Source organism: Ceratotherium simum, chromosome 1 (genome assembly GCF_057802395.1).
Source record: "Ceratotherium simum simum isolate JZ-2026a chromosome 1, ASM5780239v1, whole genome shotgun sequence".
NCBI lineage: Eukaryota > Metazoa > Chordata > Mammalia > Perissodactyla > Rhinocerotidae > Ceratotherium > Ceratotherium simum.
Genome location: NC_141900.1, coordinates 91,590,113 through 91,611,257, shown reverse-complemented (window position 1 = coordinate 91,611,257; position 21,145 = coordinate 91,590,113). Strand labels below are relative to the sequence as shown.

Below are 21,145 nucleotides of genomic sequence, written 5' to 3'. Positions count from 1 at the left end.
CACGGTGGGTGAGCTCGTAGCACCCACCCCCCTCAGAACTAAGACAAACCAGAAGCATTAGTATTCAGTGCAAGTCAGTAATGTGACAGTTAAACCCTCAGCTTCCTCTCTACTCAAGGCAAAGGCTAGGACCAGCAGGTGTGGAAGGACTCAGCACGCACAGTCAACTGCCACCCCTGAGGTGCAGTTTCTGAGCAGAAATTCTCCATCTTCTTGTCTCACTTGCCCTTCACCACGTGCAGTCAGGGCCCTCTCTGCTCTTGTTGCCTCAGATAAGCCTTTCACAAGTTTTTCTTCCTAGATAGTGACCGTGATGGAGTCAGCCAGTGAGGACGTGGTCAGGGGCTCAGGCTGTCTAGGCAGAGGGAAACGGGCTCCTATCCGGAGCCACCACTTAGCACCCCAGTGCCCTCAGGAAGTTGGTAACCTCTCTGCCTGGTTTCCTACGCTGTAAACGCACGTAGTGACCTGCACCATCGGTCTGTTATGAGGATTAACAGTGTCGTGAGGATTTAAGCCCATTATTTGAGTGCTCGGCACCCACTAAGCAGTCCATGTTAGCCATTATTAGGAGTGTCAGTATCACTTCAAAGGAAACGCACTGCCCTGGCCTCAGGAAGGAGCAGGCCCCGTCCCCAAGAATCCTGACAGCATCTCCAGAAGGCGAGGAAGACTAGGGTGAGATTCCTCTTCTTTGTAGCCTAGAAAACCAGAGTCTAGAGAGGTCAATATACCAAACGGCCATGTGTGGGGAGAATTCCCATCTCACGAAGTCTGGACCACTGTTGTTTCTCTCATGTCCTTTGCTTTGTTCTAGCACATCAACTGCAGACTTCACTTCTCTGATGCAGAACAAGGTATGGCCTTGGGTTCTTCCTGCACTTTGAGGTTACTTGAAAGTCTCTCAAGATAACTCAGGGACAGAGATGCCTGGCAGCTTGTCCTAGAGCCCAGTGGCCTCCACTGATGTGAGAACAGAGAGGTGCTCACATAAGCCTGGACATAAGGAGGGCTGGACAGGCTCCTGGCGTGGGCCTGGGGAGTTCTGAACCCCAGTGGGTCTAGCCACATAAAGTACAGGACAACCGTTTTTCATGGAAACCCAGTACTCAGCCATCCAGATTTTCAAGAGCCACAGATTTTCCCTTAGGATTCCTTGCAGTGGGGATTCCATTTACAAAAATTGTATTATAAAAAGGGAAAGGAAAGCAAAGTTTGCTTTATAGGGGAAAGCAAAGTTTACCTGCACACTGCTACTCGGCCTCACTCCCTCCCCCTGAATCTGGTTGTACATCTCTTCTTACATCAGTCCAAACTGTGGTCTTTGGTCAGTCCAAACTGTGGACTTTGTTATGGTGAGATTTTTTTTTTTTCATTTTCTTTTTGTTAAAGAAAAATGAAGGATTCATTAGCTAATGAAGTTCCAGAAAGTCAAGCTCTCCTATAAGGACAGAGCCATGTTCTGCCAAGTTACAAAAGCCACTTCAAATGGGGTGCTTGACACCAGGCTGGATGGGAACCTGTGAAAGGGAGGCAGGCATAGTCGGGGTGGCTCATAACTGCATGCTTTCCCTGGCTTCTGGTCTGATTCCCACAGGGCTGAGGTGTGAGGCGCCCCTGGGACGATGGGGTGGTACTTGTCGAGTTCTTCCACATCCTCTTCCTGATTAGTGTGATGGTCTTTGTCCCGACAGAACCTGAATGGTGTGCCCACAATCACCAATCCTGTCAAGACTGCAAACCACCAGGGCAAGAAGTGGCACCCACCCCAGGTAATGCAACTGCACCTCCTGACCCTGTTTCCTACATGAAATGCCTTGAGCTTTCCAAGGGCCATTGGTCTTGAAGTTGTGAGGGCGTCAGGCTAGTGAGCTGTCACCAAGCACTCTATCCACATATACGTCTGGCCTGCGTGTGCCATGGAGATAAAACATCTAACTCACTGTTGACTTTGGCAAGTCATTCTACTGTCTGAGCCCCAATTACAAGTATAAAAGCTGAGGATTGGTCTAGATCAGAGCTGTTCAAACTATTCCATAAAGGTCCTTCAGGGACATTGCAAATGTTTTATTTGAGTACCCTGAGATTGTAAGGCAACTGCTTTTCTATGTGAATAAGGATTTCCCTGGTACCATTCCACTGAAACAAAAGGCAGAAGTAAAATGGATGTTGAAGCTGTAAGGTATAAAATTGCAAACATCACTTATAACTCTCAATTTCAAATTTCTGTGTTCATCAGCATAATCTCAATTATTTCACATTCATCATCATCATAAATAACTGCCACCATTTATTAAACATTTATTATGTACCAAGCACTGTGCTAAGCATTTTCTCTCTAGTCTTGGCTCAATGAGGTAACAATTTTGAACTCTATGTCTACAGATGAGGCAGAGAGATGACATCACATGCCCAAGGCCTCAGAGCTAGTGAGAGGAGCCCCTCGATTCAAATCCAAGTCTCCCTGACCATATGTCTCTACTTTCAGTTATAAAATAAACGTATGCCAATTAAATGCTACATTTATGTTTTATATATTGGAGGTCCAGGTAAAATTTCATTAGAAGAAAGGACTGTAGAAAACCGCTGGACCAGAGAATCTATGAAGTCTCTTCCAGCTCTGATAATTAATGAATCTTTCAGGAAGGTTTGGAAGGGTCCAGACGTACCTGGGCCCTCCTAGGAAGATAGAGCAGTGGTTAAGGACTTTAAGAAATGTGGCAACGGGGCCTCTTCCCCATGGTTTTCCTATGACCTAGCCTGCTGACATTTGGGCCAGGCTGCTCCCAGTCTCACGAAGACTCAGTGAGGGCAGGCCAGGTCTGGAGGGGCAGATGGCACTCACTTCTTTAGTCCACTCTTAAGACCAGAGGTCAGTAAACTCTGACCCTGAAAGGACATCACCTGGGCCAAGCAGAGCCTGCAAGGACCGTGGCAAGGCTTATGTGCAAGGGGGAGGAAAGGCCAATGGGCAAGAAGGAAAAATAAGTCAGGAAAGAAGGGAGGAGAGAAACCCACTTCGACCCTCTGCCCAATGAAAGCTAGATTCCTTCTGTAATCCAAGGCTTATTTTTTAGTCATCTCCCAATCAGCACTGTCATTTTAACTCCAGATAGAACAACCATCTTTTATGTGTTATTCAAACACAAAGTGGAGAGCAACCAGTTTTACTGGAATTTAAGGAAAAAACAGTACAAGCTGTTAATATTAACAACAACAAAAATAATTATAGCTTACCATTCATCAAATGCCAGGAAGTGTTCCAAGTGCTTTAGATATATTACTTCATTTACTCTTCACAACAATCTGGCAGAGAAAATAGGATTTTCCCTATTTTACAGAAAAAGAAACTGCAGCTTGGTGGGGCCACCAAGTTGGTGAGTGGTAGAACTGGGGTTGGGACTTGTCTTTCTGACACCTAAACTCAGAACCTTTCCACTGCACCACGGTGCCCCTGTTTTTCATGGTTTGAGTGCCGGACAGCCCGAGCTGGGTTGGAGAGACTCACTGATTTTCCTTTGGTAGGAAAAGCCACTAGTCCTGACCCCCAGGCCCAGGAACCAGGAACTCAACAGAAAGTACAAGTCCCAGCATGACCAAATGATCTGCAAGTGCCTCTCTCTGAGCATATCTTATGCTGCCACCATTGGGGGCCTGACCACCATCATTGGCACCTCCACCAGCCTCATTTTCTTGGAACACTTCAACAAGTAAGTAATTCACTTGGTCAACAAATATTTGCTAACCACCCACTATGTGTCAGGAATGGGACTAAGTGCTAAGGATACAGCAGAAAATGATACTAGAACAGTTTCTTTTCCAGGAGGGAAAAGAGACGATCAAGTCATTACAGTTAAATGGAACTGGAGAAGGGCAGGATTCTGCCAGGAGAGCCCTGCTGGGGGAGCTCACCCAGCCCAGAGGGAGGAAATGCCTTCCTGAAAAGGTGATGATGAAAGTACAGACCTGAAGCATGAATTAGAGTAAAGTAGATGAAGGGAGATTTTCCAGACAAAGACAACAGTGAGTAGGAGGGCTCAGAGGCAAGGGAGCAGAGCACATAAAACAAAATGATGAGAGGGCAAAAGGAGGCAGGGAGGCAGACACACAGATCACAAGGGGCCTCGCAAGGCCCACTAAGGAACTTAGACTTCACCCAAAAGGCTGTGAGAAGCCTTTGAAGAATTTTAGGGAGGGAGTGAGGTGATTAGATTTATAGTTTTTTTTTTTTTTAATAATTTTATTTATTTATTTATTTTTCCCCCCAAAGCCCCAGCAGATTGTTGTATGTCATAGCTGCACATCCTTCTAGTTGCTGTATGTGGGACGCGACCTCAGCATGGCCGGAGAAGCGGTGCATCGGTGCGCGCCCGGGATCCGAACCCGGGCCGCCAGCAGCGGAGCGCGCGCACTTAACCGCTAAGCCACGGGGCCAGCCCCAGATTTATAGTTTTAAAAACTCAGTCTCAGATTTATAGTTTTAAAAACTCAGTCTGGGTCGGGCCAGTGGCTTAGCGGTTAAGTGCGCGCGCTCCGCTGCTGGTGGCCCGGGTTCGGATCCTGGGCACGCACCGATGCACCGCTTCTCCGGCCATGCTGAGGTCGCGTCCCACATACAGCAACTAGAAGGATGTGCAGCTATGACATACAACAATCTGCTGGGGCTTTGGGGGGAAAAATAAATAAATAAATAAAATCTTTAAAAACTCAGTCTGGATTTAAAGAATGGAGAATGGTGGGGCCTGCCCGGTGGCATAGCGGTTAAGCGGGCATGCTCCGCTGCAGCGGCCCAGGGTTCGGATCCTGGGCGTGCACTGACACACCGCTTATCAAACCATGCTGTGGTGGTAACCCATATAAAGTAGAGGAAGATGGGCAAGGATGTTAGCCCAGGGCCGATCTTCCTTGGCAAAAAGAGGAGGATTGGCATCAGATGTTAGCTCAGGGCTGATCTTCTTCACACACACAAAAAATGGAGAATGGCTTGGAAAGGAGAAAGCAGGCAGCAGGAAGACAATTTAGGACCCTGCTGCAGATGCCCGGCAGAGAGCTGACGGTGGGCTGGACAACAGTGGCAGTGGAGAGGAGAAATTGTCAGATTTGAGAGAAATTCAGAGGTAGAGTTGACTGGCTTAGATTAGAAAGAGCCTGAGAGAGGGAAAGGCCAAGTCTGAGTGTCAGGCTCCTGGTTTGGCTGCTGAGGGAACAGAGTTGCCCTTGACCTAAATGAGGGGAAAGATAAGGAAATGTTGATGTAGGGGTTGAGATGTCCAGTGGAGATATAGCTCTGAATCTCAAGAGAAATTTTTAGGCTGAAGGCATATATTTGAAGTCAGTGGCCTGCAGGGCTGTCTTCATGGACATGCAACCTGTGCAGTCACATAGGGCCACCATGCTCAGAAGGGCCCCAAACTTGGTTTAATGCTCTGCTGTCACCATCTGGAAATTCTTAATAATTTTTGAGTAAGGGGCCCCACACTTGCATTTTGCACTCAGCCCCACAAATTAGATGGTGTCAGTCCTAGCAGCATGCATGTGGAAACTGAAGCCACAAGAGTGAAAATTACTCAGGAAGAACCTGTAGAGTGAGTGGAGCAGGGGGCTTAATTATTAAGCTGGAACATTTAAAGTAGACTACCAAAGAGAGAATAACAGGGTATCAGACAAGAAAGAAGAAAATCTCGTGTCATTCTACCAAGGGAAGAAAGTGGTTCAAGGAGGAAGGAGTGGTTCACATTGTTTAAAGTTGCTGAATGATTAAGCAAAATATGGGCAAAAATGTATCCTTTGGATTTGGTGACATAGAGGTTACTGGTGACCTAGGCAAAAGCAATTTGATCAAGTGGTGGGAAAAGAAGCCAAATTTCAGTGAGTTGAGTAGTAAGACGGAGGTGAGGAAATGGAGAGTTGGCTGTGGAGGGGAGGAAAGATACAGGATGAGAATAAAGGGAGATAATAAAGGGTCAAGACAGGGGTTTTAAGATGGAAGACATTTAAATGCTGATAGGGACAATCCAGATGAGAGGAAAATTAGATTTGGGAAAGAGGAGATGATTGATAGAGTGACGTCACTGAGAAAACAAAAAGGGATGGGATCCAGAGCAAAGAGTAAAGATTAATCACGGACAAGAGAAGAAACACACCTTTCATTTTAGCAGGAAAGGGAAAGAAAGAAGGATGGAAAGGGGAGGAAGAGGGGGAGGAGGCAGGGGGAAAGACCAATGAAAGTTTAAGACTTAATTCTCCAGGATCTGAGCTTCATGGACTCCTCACATCATGTTACTCTGTCCAGGCTCTGAGTTTCTGCTCTTTAATTTCTGGTTCATTTTGTGATTGAGCCAATTCATATTCATAGTCTACTTCTTGGGTCGTGAAATGGTACATTTAGTCATAATTGTGGCTTACCTGTACAATAAGGATTCTAGGAAAGGAAGGTAGGCTCCCTGGATCCCCACTGGTCTGAAAGTGCCACCATGCTGTTTTTCTTGACATGGTGAACATACCACCCCCAGAGTTCATTTTGGCTGTGTTTAAAAAACCTACAAATTAGTTGTTACACTCAGTATATATACTCTCACTTTTAAAAGTGCTCTAAAAAATAAATAAATAAAAAATAAAAATAAAAGTGCTCTAAATGGCATTAGGCCCTCACATTTATCCACAAAAGTCTATTTAATCTATTCTAAATGTCCATTCCTTTTCCTGGATCCAGGAGCAGGGCCTGGGCTTTTATGTACAGAAAAGAGATGATGCCACAGACTTTATGCCTTCTAGCCCAGGGCAGCCCATAGTGAGTCACTGAATGATTTGTGCCCTCCAGCGTCCATCTAGCTTGAAAAGCCCTTCTTCCCAGTCCCCACTATTAGTGACCGAATCTGGCCTTTAGGGAGGGCACAAGCTGTCATAACTTCCCCAAGAGGCACATGGATGTTAGCAAAGGTAAGTCCATGACCAGCCCACAGTAGATGTCCCTGCGATGACAGAGAAGATGAAACACTCTTGCATCCTGTCCTTCCATTGCATTCTCTCTGTGGGGGATCCTGCTTTTGGCCCTTCTTTTTCCACGCAGTGCCTCGCGTGAAGAGGGGCACAGTCTCCTCCCACCTTAGAGGAGTTCTGTGCCCAGTCCCACAAGAAAGGCCCAAGGGAAAAGAAACACAGGCCTTGTCTAGGCTATAGTCATGGCTCACAGGGGTCCATGCTGGCTCCCCAGGAAACACCTGGGTTGGGGGCTACAGCTCTGCCCAATGGTGAACGAGGAGTCCTCCAGGCAACTTCCCTGGCACCCTAAGACAGCAGCGGATGTCGATAAAAGATTTGGAGAATCCAAGTCATGGTTCTCCTATGGGCACAGTCAACACCTGGAACCTTCAGGAGGCTCTAGAGTCCAAAGTTCTCCAGAATTGGTGCCTTGTGTCCCCCTATTAAAACTCACATTCTTTCAGTGACTTTTAAACAAAGTACACCAGACTGCTCTCTCCATTCTCTGTTGTCTTGAAAACCAGATGAGTAAACTTAATCAGAATCTTTACGTGAATTAAGAGCAAAGAGATCCTGAGTGACTCTCCTGAGAGCAAAGTATATACACTTCAATGATATCTATTTTGGTTGCTTAGATGCCTTTTTTTTACTTTATAATTCTTGGCTGGGCTCTGTACAGTTGCAACTGTCAGATAAGTGAGTTCTAGATAATGTTTCACCATATTGTTATCACTATCTCCACTGTTAGCTCCTCTGTATCTCTTCTTAAGGAGCATTTAGCTTATTACCCCCAAAATACCACATGGAAATTTACCCTTCTAATCGCTGACCTGGTTCTTTCCCCTCCAGCCAGTACCCAGCTGCAGAGGTGGTCAACTTCGGCACCTGGTTCCTCTTCAGCTTCCCCATCTCCCTCATCATGCTGGTAGTCAGCTGGTTCTGGATGCACTGGCTGTTTCTGGGCTGCAAGTGAGTCCCAGGGCCCTGCCAGCAAGGCAGTGAGGCTTTCCTGTCCATCCAAGGCCATGGCACGAACCCTGGAGGGCGCCGCTCAAGGGGGAGCTGCCGAGTAACCACAGAGGATGCTCAGAGGAGGACGCAGTGGACTCTAAACATACACGGACTTCACTATAAGCTCTACAATGAAATGTTCTTAATTCCAACTAACTGGTTAGAGGAACTATCTGATTTATAAAAAGTCTGAGTTGGGGAGTGTTTAATGTAGTTTGATTTCTCTTAAAGCATACAGAATAATTTGAACTAACTTCTAAAGTAATATGACTCCAGGTAGAAGTTGCCTTGGGCTAAACTTTATAGACATGAGTGATTTATACTTATTAGTTGTATGGAAAATGCTTATACTCCTAAAAATAATAAGTTTGACATTTTTCTTGCAATATTATTTCTAATATTAACCTGCTTAGCAAACCTTTTCTTCACAATCAGTAACTACTCCAAATTAGATCAGCTTCAAACACATAAAAGGAAGATATGTATGATGTTTTCCTATTAGTCCACGGAACCCAAGGCTCCCACTGGTCAGGGAATGTTCTCTGAGCTGACATTTTTTTTAATAACTCAGAGACTGTTGTCAATTCAATGATAGCTGTATACTTCTATACCTCCAGTGTTGCTAATAGTAAACCAACAACCCACTTTCACCCCAGATAAGCCTTGTCTCTAGACAAACACACACACATACGTGTGTGTGAAACACACAAACATATAAACATCTACACATGTATGCCACATCACATTGACTCTCATTTATGTAAAAGACAAGCATGGAGAAACAACCCCACATAAATACACTTGCACAAGTCCATAAGATGTAACTTCACATTGATATACCACAGGGATATACCAAAAGGCTAGGGGAGAAGACTGATGAGAGGCTGTGAAACTTGGCAAATAAAAGTTATACGATAGGTGGGGTTGGAGGGGCAGAGCGTGTGAGTGAAGAGGAGAAAAGTGCCCACAGCAAGCCAGTGGTCTAGTATTTGCCTGACACCTGATCTCCTCCGGGCCTCAGAAGCATGTTTCCTTTACTCTTTTGCTCATTCTCCCCTCAGTTTTAAAGAGACCTGCTCTCTGAGCAAGAAGAAGAAGACCAAAAGGGAAGAGTTGTCAGAGAAGAGGATCCAAGAGGAATATGAAAAGCTGGGAGCCATTAGGTAAAAATCAGCCATTCACCTCTCTCCTTCCCCAGGAAAGTGTGGCAGGGAAAGTGAGCACAGAAGCAGCCTTGTTCTCCACAGTTCTTTGAGCTGGCGGAATTTCCCACAACTATGAATCCAGGCATTTAGAGAGGTTATTTAATGCCAAAGTCCAGCTGGCTGATTCCAGATGGCTGCCCGTTCCCTTTGCTATATTCCGCGTCCAAGGTATAGCCATGGCCTGGGGGTAGAGTGTCGTAGTTGGGGCTGCTGGAGAAAGAACAACGCAGGACAGCACGGCCACCATCTGGGGACAGGCTGAATGCTCTCTGAAGTCAGCACTCCTCACATTGCTCAGAATGGGCCACCCCAAGATCCTGTGGCCACTGTTGGGAGCTGGGGACTTTGTACTGTATTTAGAGCATCAGGCAGCATCATATACAGACTTAAGGCAGAGGGTCCAAGAAATCACTCACCAACCTTCAGCCATGTCCATCAGCTTTTCCACAGCAACCCAGCATTCTATATTAGGGCTGTTTCTCCTTTTATGGCAATGGGCATGTACAACTTTGGGTAAAAGGTATAAGCTGTAATTTTTAAAACTTTAATTTATAAAAGGAATACATGTTCATTGTAGAACATTTAGAAAACACAGGAAAATATAAAGAAAAAATTGAAATTGACTTGCATTCCTAGCATCCGAGTGTTAACTGTTAACAACTGTTAACATGATGTACTTTTCCTTCCAAGCTTTTTTGTGCAAAATTCTATGTATTTTTGGTAAAATTCAGTCCATAGTGAACACAGTTTTCTCTCTCGCCTTTTTTCACTTAGCATTAGACTGTCATTATGTTCCCAGGTCATTAATTCTGCTGTGGACACATGATTTTTAGATGCATCTCATGTTAAAATATATTTATACCAACATGTATTTAACGTCATGAAATATCATTGGATATATAGGTTGTTTCCACTTTTTAATGTTTAATTTTTTAATAGGTAATCTTTCAATGTGCATTTCTGCTTATTTTCTTAGATGAAAGGAATGACTGAATTTAAGGCTCCTGATATATATCGTCAAATTGCCTCAGAAAGGTTGTAGCAATTCCTACCCCCACTGGCAGTGTTTGAGGGGTTCATTTCACTGCATTCTGTATTTTATTTTATAAATGTATGGTGCTGTGTTATTGTTCCCTTCCCACCTAGATTTCTCTAGCAAGCATGGTTAATGTAATATTTTCTGGCATCATCTCAGCCCTCTTCCCACTTCACAGTCAGCCGTTCAGAGTGGTGAAGCGGTAACTGGTTTTATGTGTCCGGTGTTGGAGCTCTGAACACAGGAGCATCCTGAAGCAAAGTGAAAAAATTAACAGAAATTTCCCCGTTCCTGGAGCGAGTCTTTCTGCTTTATGCTGTAGCTACCCTGAAATGGTGACTGGATTTTTCTTCATCCTGATGACCGTGCTGTGGTTTACCCGGGAGCCTGGCTTTGTTCCCGGCTGGGATTCTTTCTTTGAAAAGTAAGTGATATCGTCTCCTCCTGAAGAACAACCCCCTCACCGAAACTCTTCAGGCAGTTCCCACTGGTGTCCCCTCCAGACTCTCAGGGGCAGTCATGAACCCAGGAAGCACTTCATTCCCTCGGAAGTCTCCTCTTTTTAGGGAAGCTGCAGTGTGGAGTCAGGAGGAAAAATAATCTTTGGAATCTGAGTCTGGGTTGCCATCCGGTGCTGCCACTTACCAGCCGTGTGAGCTTGGTCTGGTTCCTTAAAGCTCTTGGAACCTCAGTTGTCTCATAGGTTGTTATGAGAGTTAAAGGAGAAAATGTCTATAAAGTAAAATACCAGCTGTAAAGAGGCTGGCCATGGAGTGGCTGAGGCCAGTGGAGGGAGACGCAAACACAGGCTCCTGTACCTCCCCTGCACATTCCCTCGAGGGCCGGGCCACAGGCCACAGGTCCTCAGCACCAGGTTCTCATTTGAGAAAAGACACACATGGAAGTATGACTCTGGCAGGAAAGAGGACTCGTCCTTTTCTGCTCTCTTTTATCTAAATAACTTCTGATCACTCCTTCTAATGGGCTCATAAATTCACAGTAAGACATCTACCCTAGCCAGGCCCTGCCTCCAACATTAACCATCGCCAATTAAATCCACAGTTGGATAGCATGGCAGCAACTGGCAAGAAGTAAGGTTGACGTCCTCTCTAGAAGAGGTGCTAAAAAGAGGCACTGTGTTCAGACAGAGTGACTTGAGACTTCGTGTTACCCATGAGGCTTCCTGACCCTTCTCCTCCAGCCCTGCTTGTCTCTTTGCTAGGAAAGGCTACCGCACCGACGCCACGGTCTCTGTCTTCCTTGGCTTCCTCCTCTTCCTGATTCCAGCAAAGAAGCCTTGCTTTGGGAAAAAGAATGATGGTGAGAGGAGTTCAAGGGAAGAAGTTGGGTCTGGCTCTAGTCCAATACTCAAGTCAGAATTTTCAGAAGGAGCCTAACCAAGGCCCTTCTGATTCTCCCCACGACCACCCCAAAATAGCAGAGCAGCCTCCTAAATCATCCAGATCATCAGTTGGGCCCCTATCTCCACAAATCCCCCCCATTGGGGTTTATCTATCTACCTCTCTATCTACCTGTGATCTAGGGGAGAAGCGGGAGCCCTCACTGGGGACAGAGCCCATCATCACGTGGAAGGACTTCCAGAAGACCATGCCCTGGGAGATTGTCATTCTGGTGGGAGGAGGCTATGCTCTGGCTTCTGGCAGCAAGGTAACTCTTGAATTCTGTTCTTATTGGGTCAAATATTTTTCCAGCAGCTTTACCTGAGTCATTACGGTTCTGGGAGAGAAGATTCAAAGGATGTGAGGGAGAGGTGAATGTTCACCCAAGTCACTGGGAAGGGAAGCAATATAGCCAGGGATGAATATCCTGTCCCACCCTGAGCTAGCACTACTGGGAACAGAGAGTTAAAGATCAGCTGTGCCACAGAGTCATGGCACACGGGCATTCATACCTCATTTACGGGCCCACACTGCCATAAGGAAAGGTTTATTGGATTTTGTAGCCATCTCTTTCTGAGGATGACAGTGGTGATAAGTGACAGGAGACAGGGTCTGTAAGGGCCCAGAGACACCCCAAGTGACACAGTAAATTGTCCCTCAGTCAGTCCATATGTATATACTGAGCCCCTTTGGATAATCTATGCTAAGGCTGATATAAATGCTTCTTGATTTCCTGATTGGGAGGATTTGAAATGAGATCTTTTAAAGGGGGCTGGTGGAAAATAGTTGAATTTTTCCTAAAGTGTTAGCCCTTTCTGAAATAGAAAATGACCCTACCAATGAATCAGGTTAAGGTTCCCACTGTTTCTCCCTCCACCTTCTCTATATACATTCCCCCATTCTAAACTTGGCTCACCTTTGATTGCCCCCTCAGTGAGGGCCTAAATGCCATCAGCATCGCTAACAATAAGGTCACAGAATCCTACACTTGAAAGGAACCTTGGAGGACACTGAGTCCCATCTCCTACTCAGTGTAAGATTTCCCTCCATGACACCCCTGGCTTGAACACCACCAGTGACAGGGACTCCTTGCACAGGGAACAAAAAATAGTTGTTCTTTACTTTCAGCTCAGGTCTTCTGAATGTCTTCCACTGTTGGCTCTTGCTCTGTCCTTTGGAACCCTGTCTGAGGTAATAATTATTAATAAAGAAAGTCATTAGATCCCCTTAGATCATCTTTTTTTCCAACTAAAACTCCCTAGTTCCTTTAACCATTCCTCATAGAAGTAGTGACCTCTTAGCATGCTGGTCTCTCGCCCCAGGACTCACCACACTTTGCCCTTGGCCTTATTCAAACATGGTCCAGAAGTGGTCAGTCTACTGCAGAGCAGAGTAGTTATATTACCCAAGCCCCATCTCTCATCTCTGATCCAAGCACCATCCGAGATTTTTATGGAAGCTTTTACAAGGCTTCATTGGCACTCATGTCAACATTTACATTGAAATTGCACTCAACTAAAACCCTGTATTCTTTTAATCGTTAGCCACTATGAAACCTCAAGTCCTAAAACTAGTCCTGTTTTTGTGCTGTCAATATTTCTAATTCCAAGTTCAGGATATCCTATTTATCTTTATTGAATTTCAGTTCTTAGTTTTGACTCCTGAGTCTAGCCTGGAAAGACTTTTTTTTTTTAACCAAAACTGTGCATGTATTACAGATAGTATAGTTGATATTTCTGTAACACCTACTGACTCTACTAATTTTAATAATATAATTCGGGTATGATATACGTGATTCCTACCGAGTATGAAATAATTTCAGAGTCTTGACATTAGTGAGGAAAATCCAATGTAAAATGTTTCCATATCAAGGTTTTAAAAAATTAAGACTTTCTTTCTTGTATTTTTTTCTAACTTTGCAGTCTAATTTATCAATTTATTTCAAATTATAGTATAAAACAGTTCTATTGGAAAAAAATTGCCATTAAATTACTTCACTTTACTTATGAGTACTGTTTGAATAACATGATGAATAAAATTCCATTTCTTTATAAAAGGTACTGTTTCTGCTCAGCTAACTGCTCTTCTTCCCCAGTCTTTGCCAATAAGCCAGGTTTAATGTGTAACAAGAGGTAGCAATTACCGAGTTCCTATAGGCCTCAAGGTTCTGTACCAACCATTAGTTGATGTAGTGCCCACATAACTGGATTTGCAGCTCTCAAGTGGAGAGAACAAAGAAAGAAGAGTGCTCCAAGGTGAAAATGGCTACAGCAGAGAAAATTCTGAAGGCTTTTGGTCATCAGTTGTCTATGAGGTGGCCGGGTGCTCTGGAGATAAAATGAGCTTTTGATGAATTTGGAAAAGAGGAGAAAAGGTAGCCTGCTGACAGTGTAGTGAGACTGTTTTTAATAGTGAAACATGAGTAGGACTTACAGCTCAAGGAATCATAAAATGTCTCACCTTGCTTTCTGCCCTACTCCCATTTCTTTATTGCATTTGCACTCTCTAGGGTAAATAGTTAATGTCAGAGCATGTCAACCATAGAAGGGAGACAAGAGAGGGCAGGCGAATGCATATGGCAGCGTGGGGTTTTTCAATACAAAAACTCAATGGTGCCCTCCATTTTTGGGGGTGGGGGGAGAGTCCTCACATTGACAGGTCAACAGCTTCCAGCCAAATGAATTATTCTATCCTAACATTATTCTAATGTTGCTCATGGAAAAGGTTCAAGAGTGGCAATATGCCTTCATATCTTGTGTAGCAAAAAGCACTAGCAGATCGCAGATCCTGATGTCATCCATGATGGGATTTGAACCTAAAACAGGTTGGGGCTGTTTTAGTCACCATAAGTGACTATGCTTATGGGTAATGAGATTGAAGTTGAGGGGCTGATGGCCCCACAGATCTCCAATCCCTGCCAACCCATCATGGCAAAGTCCTAAGAAGGATCATGGCAGTTAGGATGGGTGGCTCTCCATGCCCCATGACGAATGACCAGGAGACCGTAAGACTTAATGTTGTACAATCATAAAAAAGAATTTTCTGGGCTACAAAAATGTTCTAACCATAAAAATCAGGAATGCTGCTGGCTCCAGTCTGCCTGAAAATAGGGAGGCAAATCGGATGCCTCCTGGTGGTCCCTTCCAGCCCCCCAACATCCCTGACCTTCTGGAGTCTAAGAATTCCATGGGGAATGTGTTTTTCCCCCTTTCTTCTAACTGTATCACCTTGTCTTCCTGCAGAGCTCAGGCCTTTCCACATGGATTGGGCACCAGATGTTGTCCCTGAGCAGCCTCCCACCGTGGGCTGTCACCCTGCTGGCATGCATTCTGGTGTCCATTGTCACGGAGTTTGTGAGCAACCCTGCCACCATCACCATCTTCTTGCCCATCCTGTGCAGCCTGGTGAGTAGAACAGGGCTCCCACATATCTAGATGGGCTGCCCCAAGGGCCTGAGGTGGCAGGGAGCAGTTCCATGGCTGTACTCTCTCCTCTGGTCATTGCCACAGCCTTCACTGATCGGCGTTCAAGCCATAGTTTGAAAAATCAAGTTCTTTAAATAGCAATTGAGAAGTAAATATATAAATTAATAAATCACAGCAAGGGTTCTAGAAACCTTTTCCAAAGGATTAGGATTAGTTTAGGGGCAGCCCTGAGTCAAAACAAAAGAATGAACAAAATAACGTTAAAACCCTAGGATTTCAATTCCCCACAATCATCATCAACCTTTCTCTTCTGAGATAAGATGCAACAGTAGGGCCAGAGAGCCACAGAAAATGGAGGCAAAAATGCTCCCAGAAATACACACAGCTGCAAAGACCAAGACCACAGCTCTAACTATCATCACCACCTCCACCCAATTTCTCTGTTCAGGAGGTTTTGAGAATTGTGAGCAAGGCCAGCCTCATTCCGCGGTCTCAGAACCATTTGTTATTAATGGAATAGGGAAGGGGAGCAACTGCCAGATCTTAGTCTGGCTAAGCAGCCCCAAAGGTAATGCACTAGACACAATGAAGCATCTGTCCCATTCTGTGAGGTGGGACCTATGAAATGACCAACCCCAACAAAGTAACATCCTCCTGCTCCTTCTAGCCCCAAACTGGCCCCTAGCCTCGCTCTTTGCTCATTGCTCAGATGTCTCCCTCCAACTTCTCCCTTCCATCATCTCGTTTGTGTGAGCATGGGAGTGCACTTAGTTAAAACTTGGCAACATTGAAGGCAACACTATGGTCTCAAATGCCATATAAAGCAAGCATCTTACCTAGAAAAAAAAAAAACCTTAGTTCTGCACCCCAAGGGTGAAGTATCCCTACTTCAATCAAAGCAGCTTACTCATGAGATTTGAGTTTGAAGAAAGAATTTCTCAGCTAAAGAATAAAATTAGACCAGCACCAAGAAATGAAACATCCCTTCTAGGAAGTAACTCAAAGCCCGTGTTTCCGTGGGAAGTGAGTGAGCAGCATGAGCGCATTTGGGTTGGCCAGCACTGCATGCCCTTGAGGACAGTGATTTAACCACTCCTAGCACATGGTGTCCGGCCAAGGTTAGCCAACACCAAGCCAGCACTTAAAACATGTTTGTGATGTTAAGCACAGGAAATGCCAAGTCTAATGTCAACGCTAATGTTTCTGTGAATTCTCTCTTCTCCTAGTCTGAAACACTGCACATTAATCCACTCTACACCCTGATCCCCGTCACCATGTGCATCTCCTTTGCAGTGATGCTGCCTGTGGGCAATCCCCCCAATGCCATCGTCTTCAGCTATGGGCACTGCCAGATCAAAGATATGGTGAGTCATGGGTGCCCTCTTCCTGCCAGGCCCAGCTGCCATGAGGACAGGGATGACTGGCTGCACAGCTTTCTCCTAAAGTTTATTATTTTGTAGCAGTGTCCTTGGTCTGTCAAAACACTCAATCTAGCGTGGTAGAAAGAAGGGTACTGGTAAAAAGGTTTTCGGTTGGTCCATAAGCACCAAGAATAGCAACAATGTGCTCTCCCCAACCCTTATCTGGGAGAAAGTGGTACATGGACAGAGGGAGCTGGAACAGACACAGGATGAGCTTGCACAAGTCTTTGCCTCAGTTTCTTCATTGGACCAGTGGGCATATTCATTCAAAGAGTTGCTGGTTTATTCATAGAAGTTGAAGTATGAGAAAGTGTATGAACCTAGAGTGAAAGATATTCTGTGAGAACAGGATCCTTATGTTCAGCTCTCTCCCCAAGCAAGAAGCCCCTGAAGCAACCATGGCAAATTTCTCATTTCTTACTTTTCAGCTGGGCTCACAAAAGATGGCTGTGAGGAGATATTTTGCGGCTGATTTTAGTGTTGGGCATACCCACCTTCCACTCCTCAACCTATACTCACAGCTATGCTTCTTAATATCCAGGGCTGACGGAAGTGGGGGAAGGATGAAAAAAAACCAACACAAATTGCTGGGGCCTGACTGTCTGAAATAGGGCCCATTCACCCTTGCTGAGGGTTTAAAAAGTTTTTTTTTCACTAGAGTTCAAACTCCTTCTCAGCAGCTCTGTAAGTATCAAATGGAGGAAAGGAACAAAGAGCTTCAGTGGGGGTCTCAGATATTCAGATCCTTCCCAACTGCTCATCTAAGTCATCTGTAACGCCTAGGGAAGGGCGGTCACAGCCACCCCTCTCCCCCTCCTATCCTACTGCACAACCCTCAGCCTGCTCATACTGAGCTCTGCCCCAGCTCTCCTGCCCCCCATCCCATTTCCTCTGTTCTGTGCCCCCACCATTCACCCCCAGCCTTCTACCCTGGAATCAAGTGATCGGAGCCAGTAATTTCCGAAGGCACCAGATGGCAAGAAGCAAGATAGTCCTGGGTTCTATTCCCAGCCTGGGCACTGACTCGAGACTTCAGTGTCTTCATCTGCTAAATGAGGAGGTTCAAACTAGATGCTCTACGTGGTCCTTTTCAGCAGAAGCAACCTTAATTTAACTCCTTTAGAACCTGCCCCCCTCACCTGCTGGGAAACATGGGCGGTTCTCTACACTCAAAGGTCCAGGGGGCCAGGATGACTAATAATTCCAGGGCTCAGGCCAGAAAGAGAGGTGACACGTCTAGTCATTTGCTTGGAACAATTTCCTAGCATTCATTTTTCCCTTGCAACTTGCCCAACTGAATGCCAGCTAGTGGACTTGTGGCTACACGCTGTATGCCTGGTTACTCCCTGGGAGGATGCAAGCTATCCTTACTGTACATTTGTCCATCTGGCCCTGGCTCTGCCATCGTCATCCCTCACATCCCCCTTCAGCCTGGGCGTGTCAATACCACGGCAGAAATGGAAGGGGTCAGAGTCGAAGGTGACATTCCTCCAGAAGAAAGAAGCAAAGCTAGCATGCCTGTGTCACCTTCCTGTGGAAGGGCTGAGCAGAGGCCGCTGACCTGTTTCCCTAGGTTAACCCAAGGTACACTTCGTCCATGAGCTGTTCTTTGAGGGGAAAAAAAAAGTAACGGTGGCAAAGGCTTCATAGAATACAGCCAATCCTACAAGTCCCCCAGATGTGTCAGCACCTTAAAGGCTCTAAGTTCCTGCTTTAAAGAGACCTGGTTAATTTTAACACATTTCCCTATCATGTAGCTGCACGATCCTTTTCCTTGTAACTCTCACATTCCAAGATCTGGTGTTCCAAGTACACACCTTCTAGGCCTCCACTAGATAGTGAGAATGCTATAAGTGGAGCTGATTCTAATGGCCCTCTCCCAGCCCCAAGCCCTCCCTGCCTTTCCCATCCTTCCATAGCCCTGTGCTACCCTACAAGGCAACACTAGAGCACTCCAGGCAGTGACCAGAACAAATCAGGGCCAAGCAGGTGGGCTGTGATCATGTCAGGGGCAAGGCTTTGGTGTAGGGCATGGATGGGGAGCACTTGGGGATCTGTGCTGCTGCCTGCTCAGTGACTAGGGTGTGCTGGTTTGTGTCATGCAGGTGAAAGCTGGCCTAGGGGTCAATGTCATTGGCCTGGTGATTGTGATGGTGGCCATCAATACATGGGGAATTAGCCTCTTCCACCTGGACACTTTTCCAGCCTGGGCTCAGGTTAGTAACATCACTGATCAGGCCTAACACAAGTGGGCAAACCGCCCAACCAAAGGAGCTGCCAGCACCCAGAGAATCTGACCAACGGGCCAAGAAAACCACCATGGGCACATAACCCCCACCAGAAGATTCCGCCATCTACCATCTCAAGTGAAGTAAAAGAAGCCTCCGACAACCAAATACACATGCTTGGATGTTAGTGTCTTCTCTGCCCTCCTTCCTTAGCACCACAGCTCAAGAAAATCTAAACTCTTTCTCATTTCCTTGTATCTAGTCTCTCCAATCAATTCTTTCTGAAGATAGGACGTCTCAGCTGCCCCTCAGAGGCTAAGCCTCACAACCTGACTGGGCTCACTAGGTTTTATGTTATTCTTAACTTCTTAATCCCTTTTTAGGAGTTGAAAGAGAAATCCAAACCATCCTACCTATGCACAGATAATGAAACCAGTCACAGCTCCCCTTTCGGGGGAAAGTCTCCCCCAGAACTTGAGACCTAATGTCAGCTACTCTCTCTCAAGAGTTTCTATCCTAAGTTCTCTCCACAAACAGGTAATTCTTAGTAAGTCCTCTTTGTGGCAGTCAGTACTCTTTTATCACTACTCTGATTCCCTTTTAAGCATCTCTCCTCAATGGCTTCTCTTTACCTTGGCACCAAATTCCTGTAAAGAAATAGTGTTCCCCTTTAGAAAGAGGCTGGTGCTGTTCTCTTTGTCAAAGGAAAAGGAAGTAGAGAGGACACACTAAGATTAGTATCTCTCTCTTCACTCATCACTAACCATCAATACCACTGCGTTGGTTAAGTGCTAGGAGGGAGAAAAAACTTTCAGACCTGTCTTATTAAGGAGGCCAAGACTATAATTAAACCACAGCACTATTAATGATATTTGGCTGGCTTTCTTCTGGATGTAATGAGTAGTTCATTCCTGAGAAGGCAAGTACACAAGAGTCCAACACATCAGTCACTTCCTACAAGTCGACGAGACCCTTGAGGGAGGGGGAGATGTCTTATGTCTCTTCAAGTCCCCAGCAACTTATGTAATATAGTAAACTGTAACTGCTCAATAAATGTTTCCCTTGAGAAAAATCACTTTGGAATCAAGGGCTCCTTCTTCCTCCTGAAGACCGTGTCACTTTCTCCATGACAGACATCCTTGCTCTATGACTGGATATAGCTCCCAATGCCCCCAGCTTTCAAGCATTATATATTTCCAATTTCTACCATCAGTTACTTGCTAAATACATCTTATGGGAAATAGAGCACCCCATAGTTATTATACTGTTTTCATTATTTTAAGTTACTATTGACAGCATGTACAGTTTTCCTACAGGAATAACTTATCAATAAAATCACTCCCTTAGTTGATAAGTATCTTAGGAGTTGTAAAGTTTCTTCTGTGCGAGTCAACACTTGCACACTCTGACCTCAGCGTGTGATTGACCAGGTTTAACCAGGACTATTACTGCTTCTGCCCTGTGAATTAGCTTAGGCCAAATTATTTGGCGACTATAAAAGTGAAGACCTACTGAGCCCAAATGAAATACCAATATTAGGTACATGACAGCTGGTTTCATCAAGCCAGCATCTCTACAGTTATTTTGCTTTAAAATGTTCAGAAGAGTCAGTAGGGTGTTACTCCTATTGTCGGGTTAGCCAAATCATCAAATGTCTGACCCACTACAGAAGTTAGACATGAATGCTCTAAGTCAGACAATAAGTCGAAGGTGCAGATAATCAATAAGATTCTGGGAGTATAAATAAGTAAAAATAGAAAGAAAAGTTGACTTCGAATTAAGCTGACTCAGAATTACTGGCCATTGTTCAGCTATTTGAGAACCTGACTCACTCCTAAAGGGAAAGCAGCACAACTCCCCCGCTATGATCACTGCCAGGCACTCCAAATGGCTAATGCACTCAACTAGCCAATTCAGAAAGAGCATCTATTTCAGTCTGGTCTACTGACCACTCTAAAGAACAGCACTGTTCTTTCCCCACACCAGAGATTCAGGCCATTCATTGCTCATTGCAATGACAGGAAATGTCAGATATGACTAACAACTCCTTGTCACCTAAAATCACTCCACTGTTGGAGCTCTCCTTAGTAGTCTTGTGTCTCTTGGAAATAGATTATGATTTAGTTTTTATCTTTTAATATCACAATACTATATGGATGGAAAAGCTGAAAATGATCATCTTATACCAGCTTATTTGACAGATGATGAAACTGAGAAACAAAGATAGTAAGTGTAGGTTGCATCTTATTCCCAAGTCAATTATACATCAATTTTGCTTAGTCAAAGCTGCCTTTGAAAGTCCTTTAAGTCACTCATGAAGTACATGGTATACAATCTTTTACATTAGCATTTACATGGCACAAAGACTCACATGCCATCTTTTAATAAACAAAAAATAGCCAGTTTTCTCTCCCATGTCAGAATAGATCCCTGTTTCT

General features: G+C 45.0%; 1 protein-coding gene across 1 annotated transcript in view; it reads left to right on the top strand.

The window, feature by feature from the left end:
- Nucleotides 1-19,802, top strand: part of SLC13A4 (solute carrier family 13 member 4) — a 42,301-nt gene extending 22,499 nt beyond the window's left edge. Inside the window, exons 6-16 of the mRNA XM_004430725.3 lie at nucleotides 818-857; nucleotides 1,695-1,772; nucleotides 3,526-3,710; nucleotides 7,831-7,950; nucleotides 9,054-9,155; nucleotides 10,556-10,657; nucleotides 11,456-11,553; nucleotides 11,777-11,901; nucleotides 14,876-15,037; nucleotides 16,285-16,422; nucleotides 18,585-19,802. Of these exons, the coding sequence (XP_004430782.1) occupies nucleotides 818-857; nucleotides 1,695-1,772; nucleotides 3,526-3,710; nucleotides 7,831-7,950; nucleotides 9,054-9,155; nucleotides 10,556-10,657; nucleotides 11,456-11,553; nucleotides 11,777-11,901; nucleotides 14,876-15,037; nucleotides 16,285-16,422; nucleotides 18,585-18,722 (1,288 nt within the window). The 3' untranslated portion in view covers nucleotides 18,723-19,802. The remainder of the gene's footprint in view (nucleotides 1-817; nucleotides 858-1,694; nucleotides 1,773-3,525; nucleotides 3,711-7,830; nucleotides 7,951-9,053; nucleotides 9,156-10,555; nucleotides 10,658-11,455; nucleotides 11,554-11,776; nucleotides 11,902-14,875; nucleotides 15,038-16,284; nucleotides 16,423-18,584) is intronic.
- Nucleotides 19,803-21,145: the final 1,343 nt, after the last annotated feature.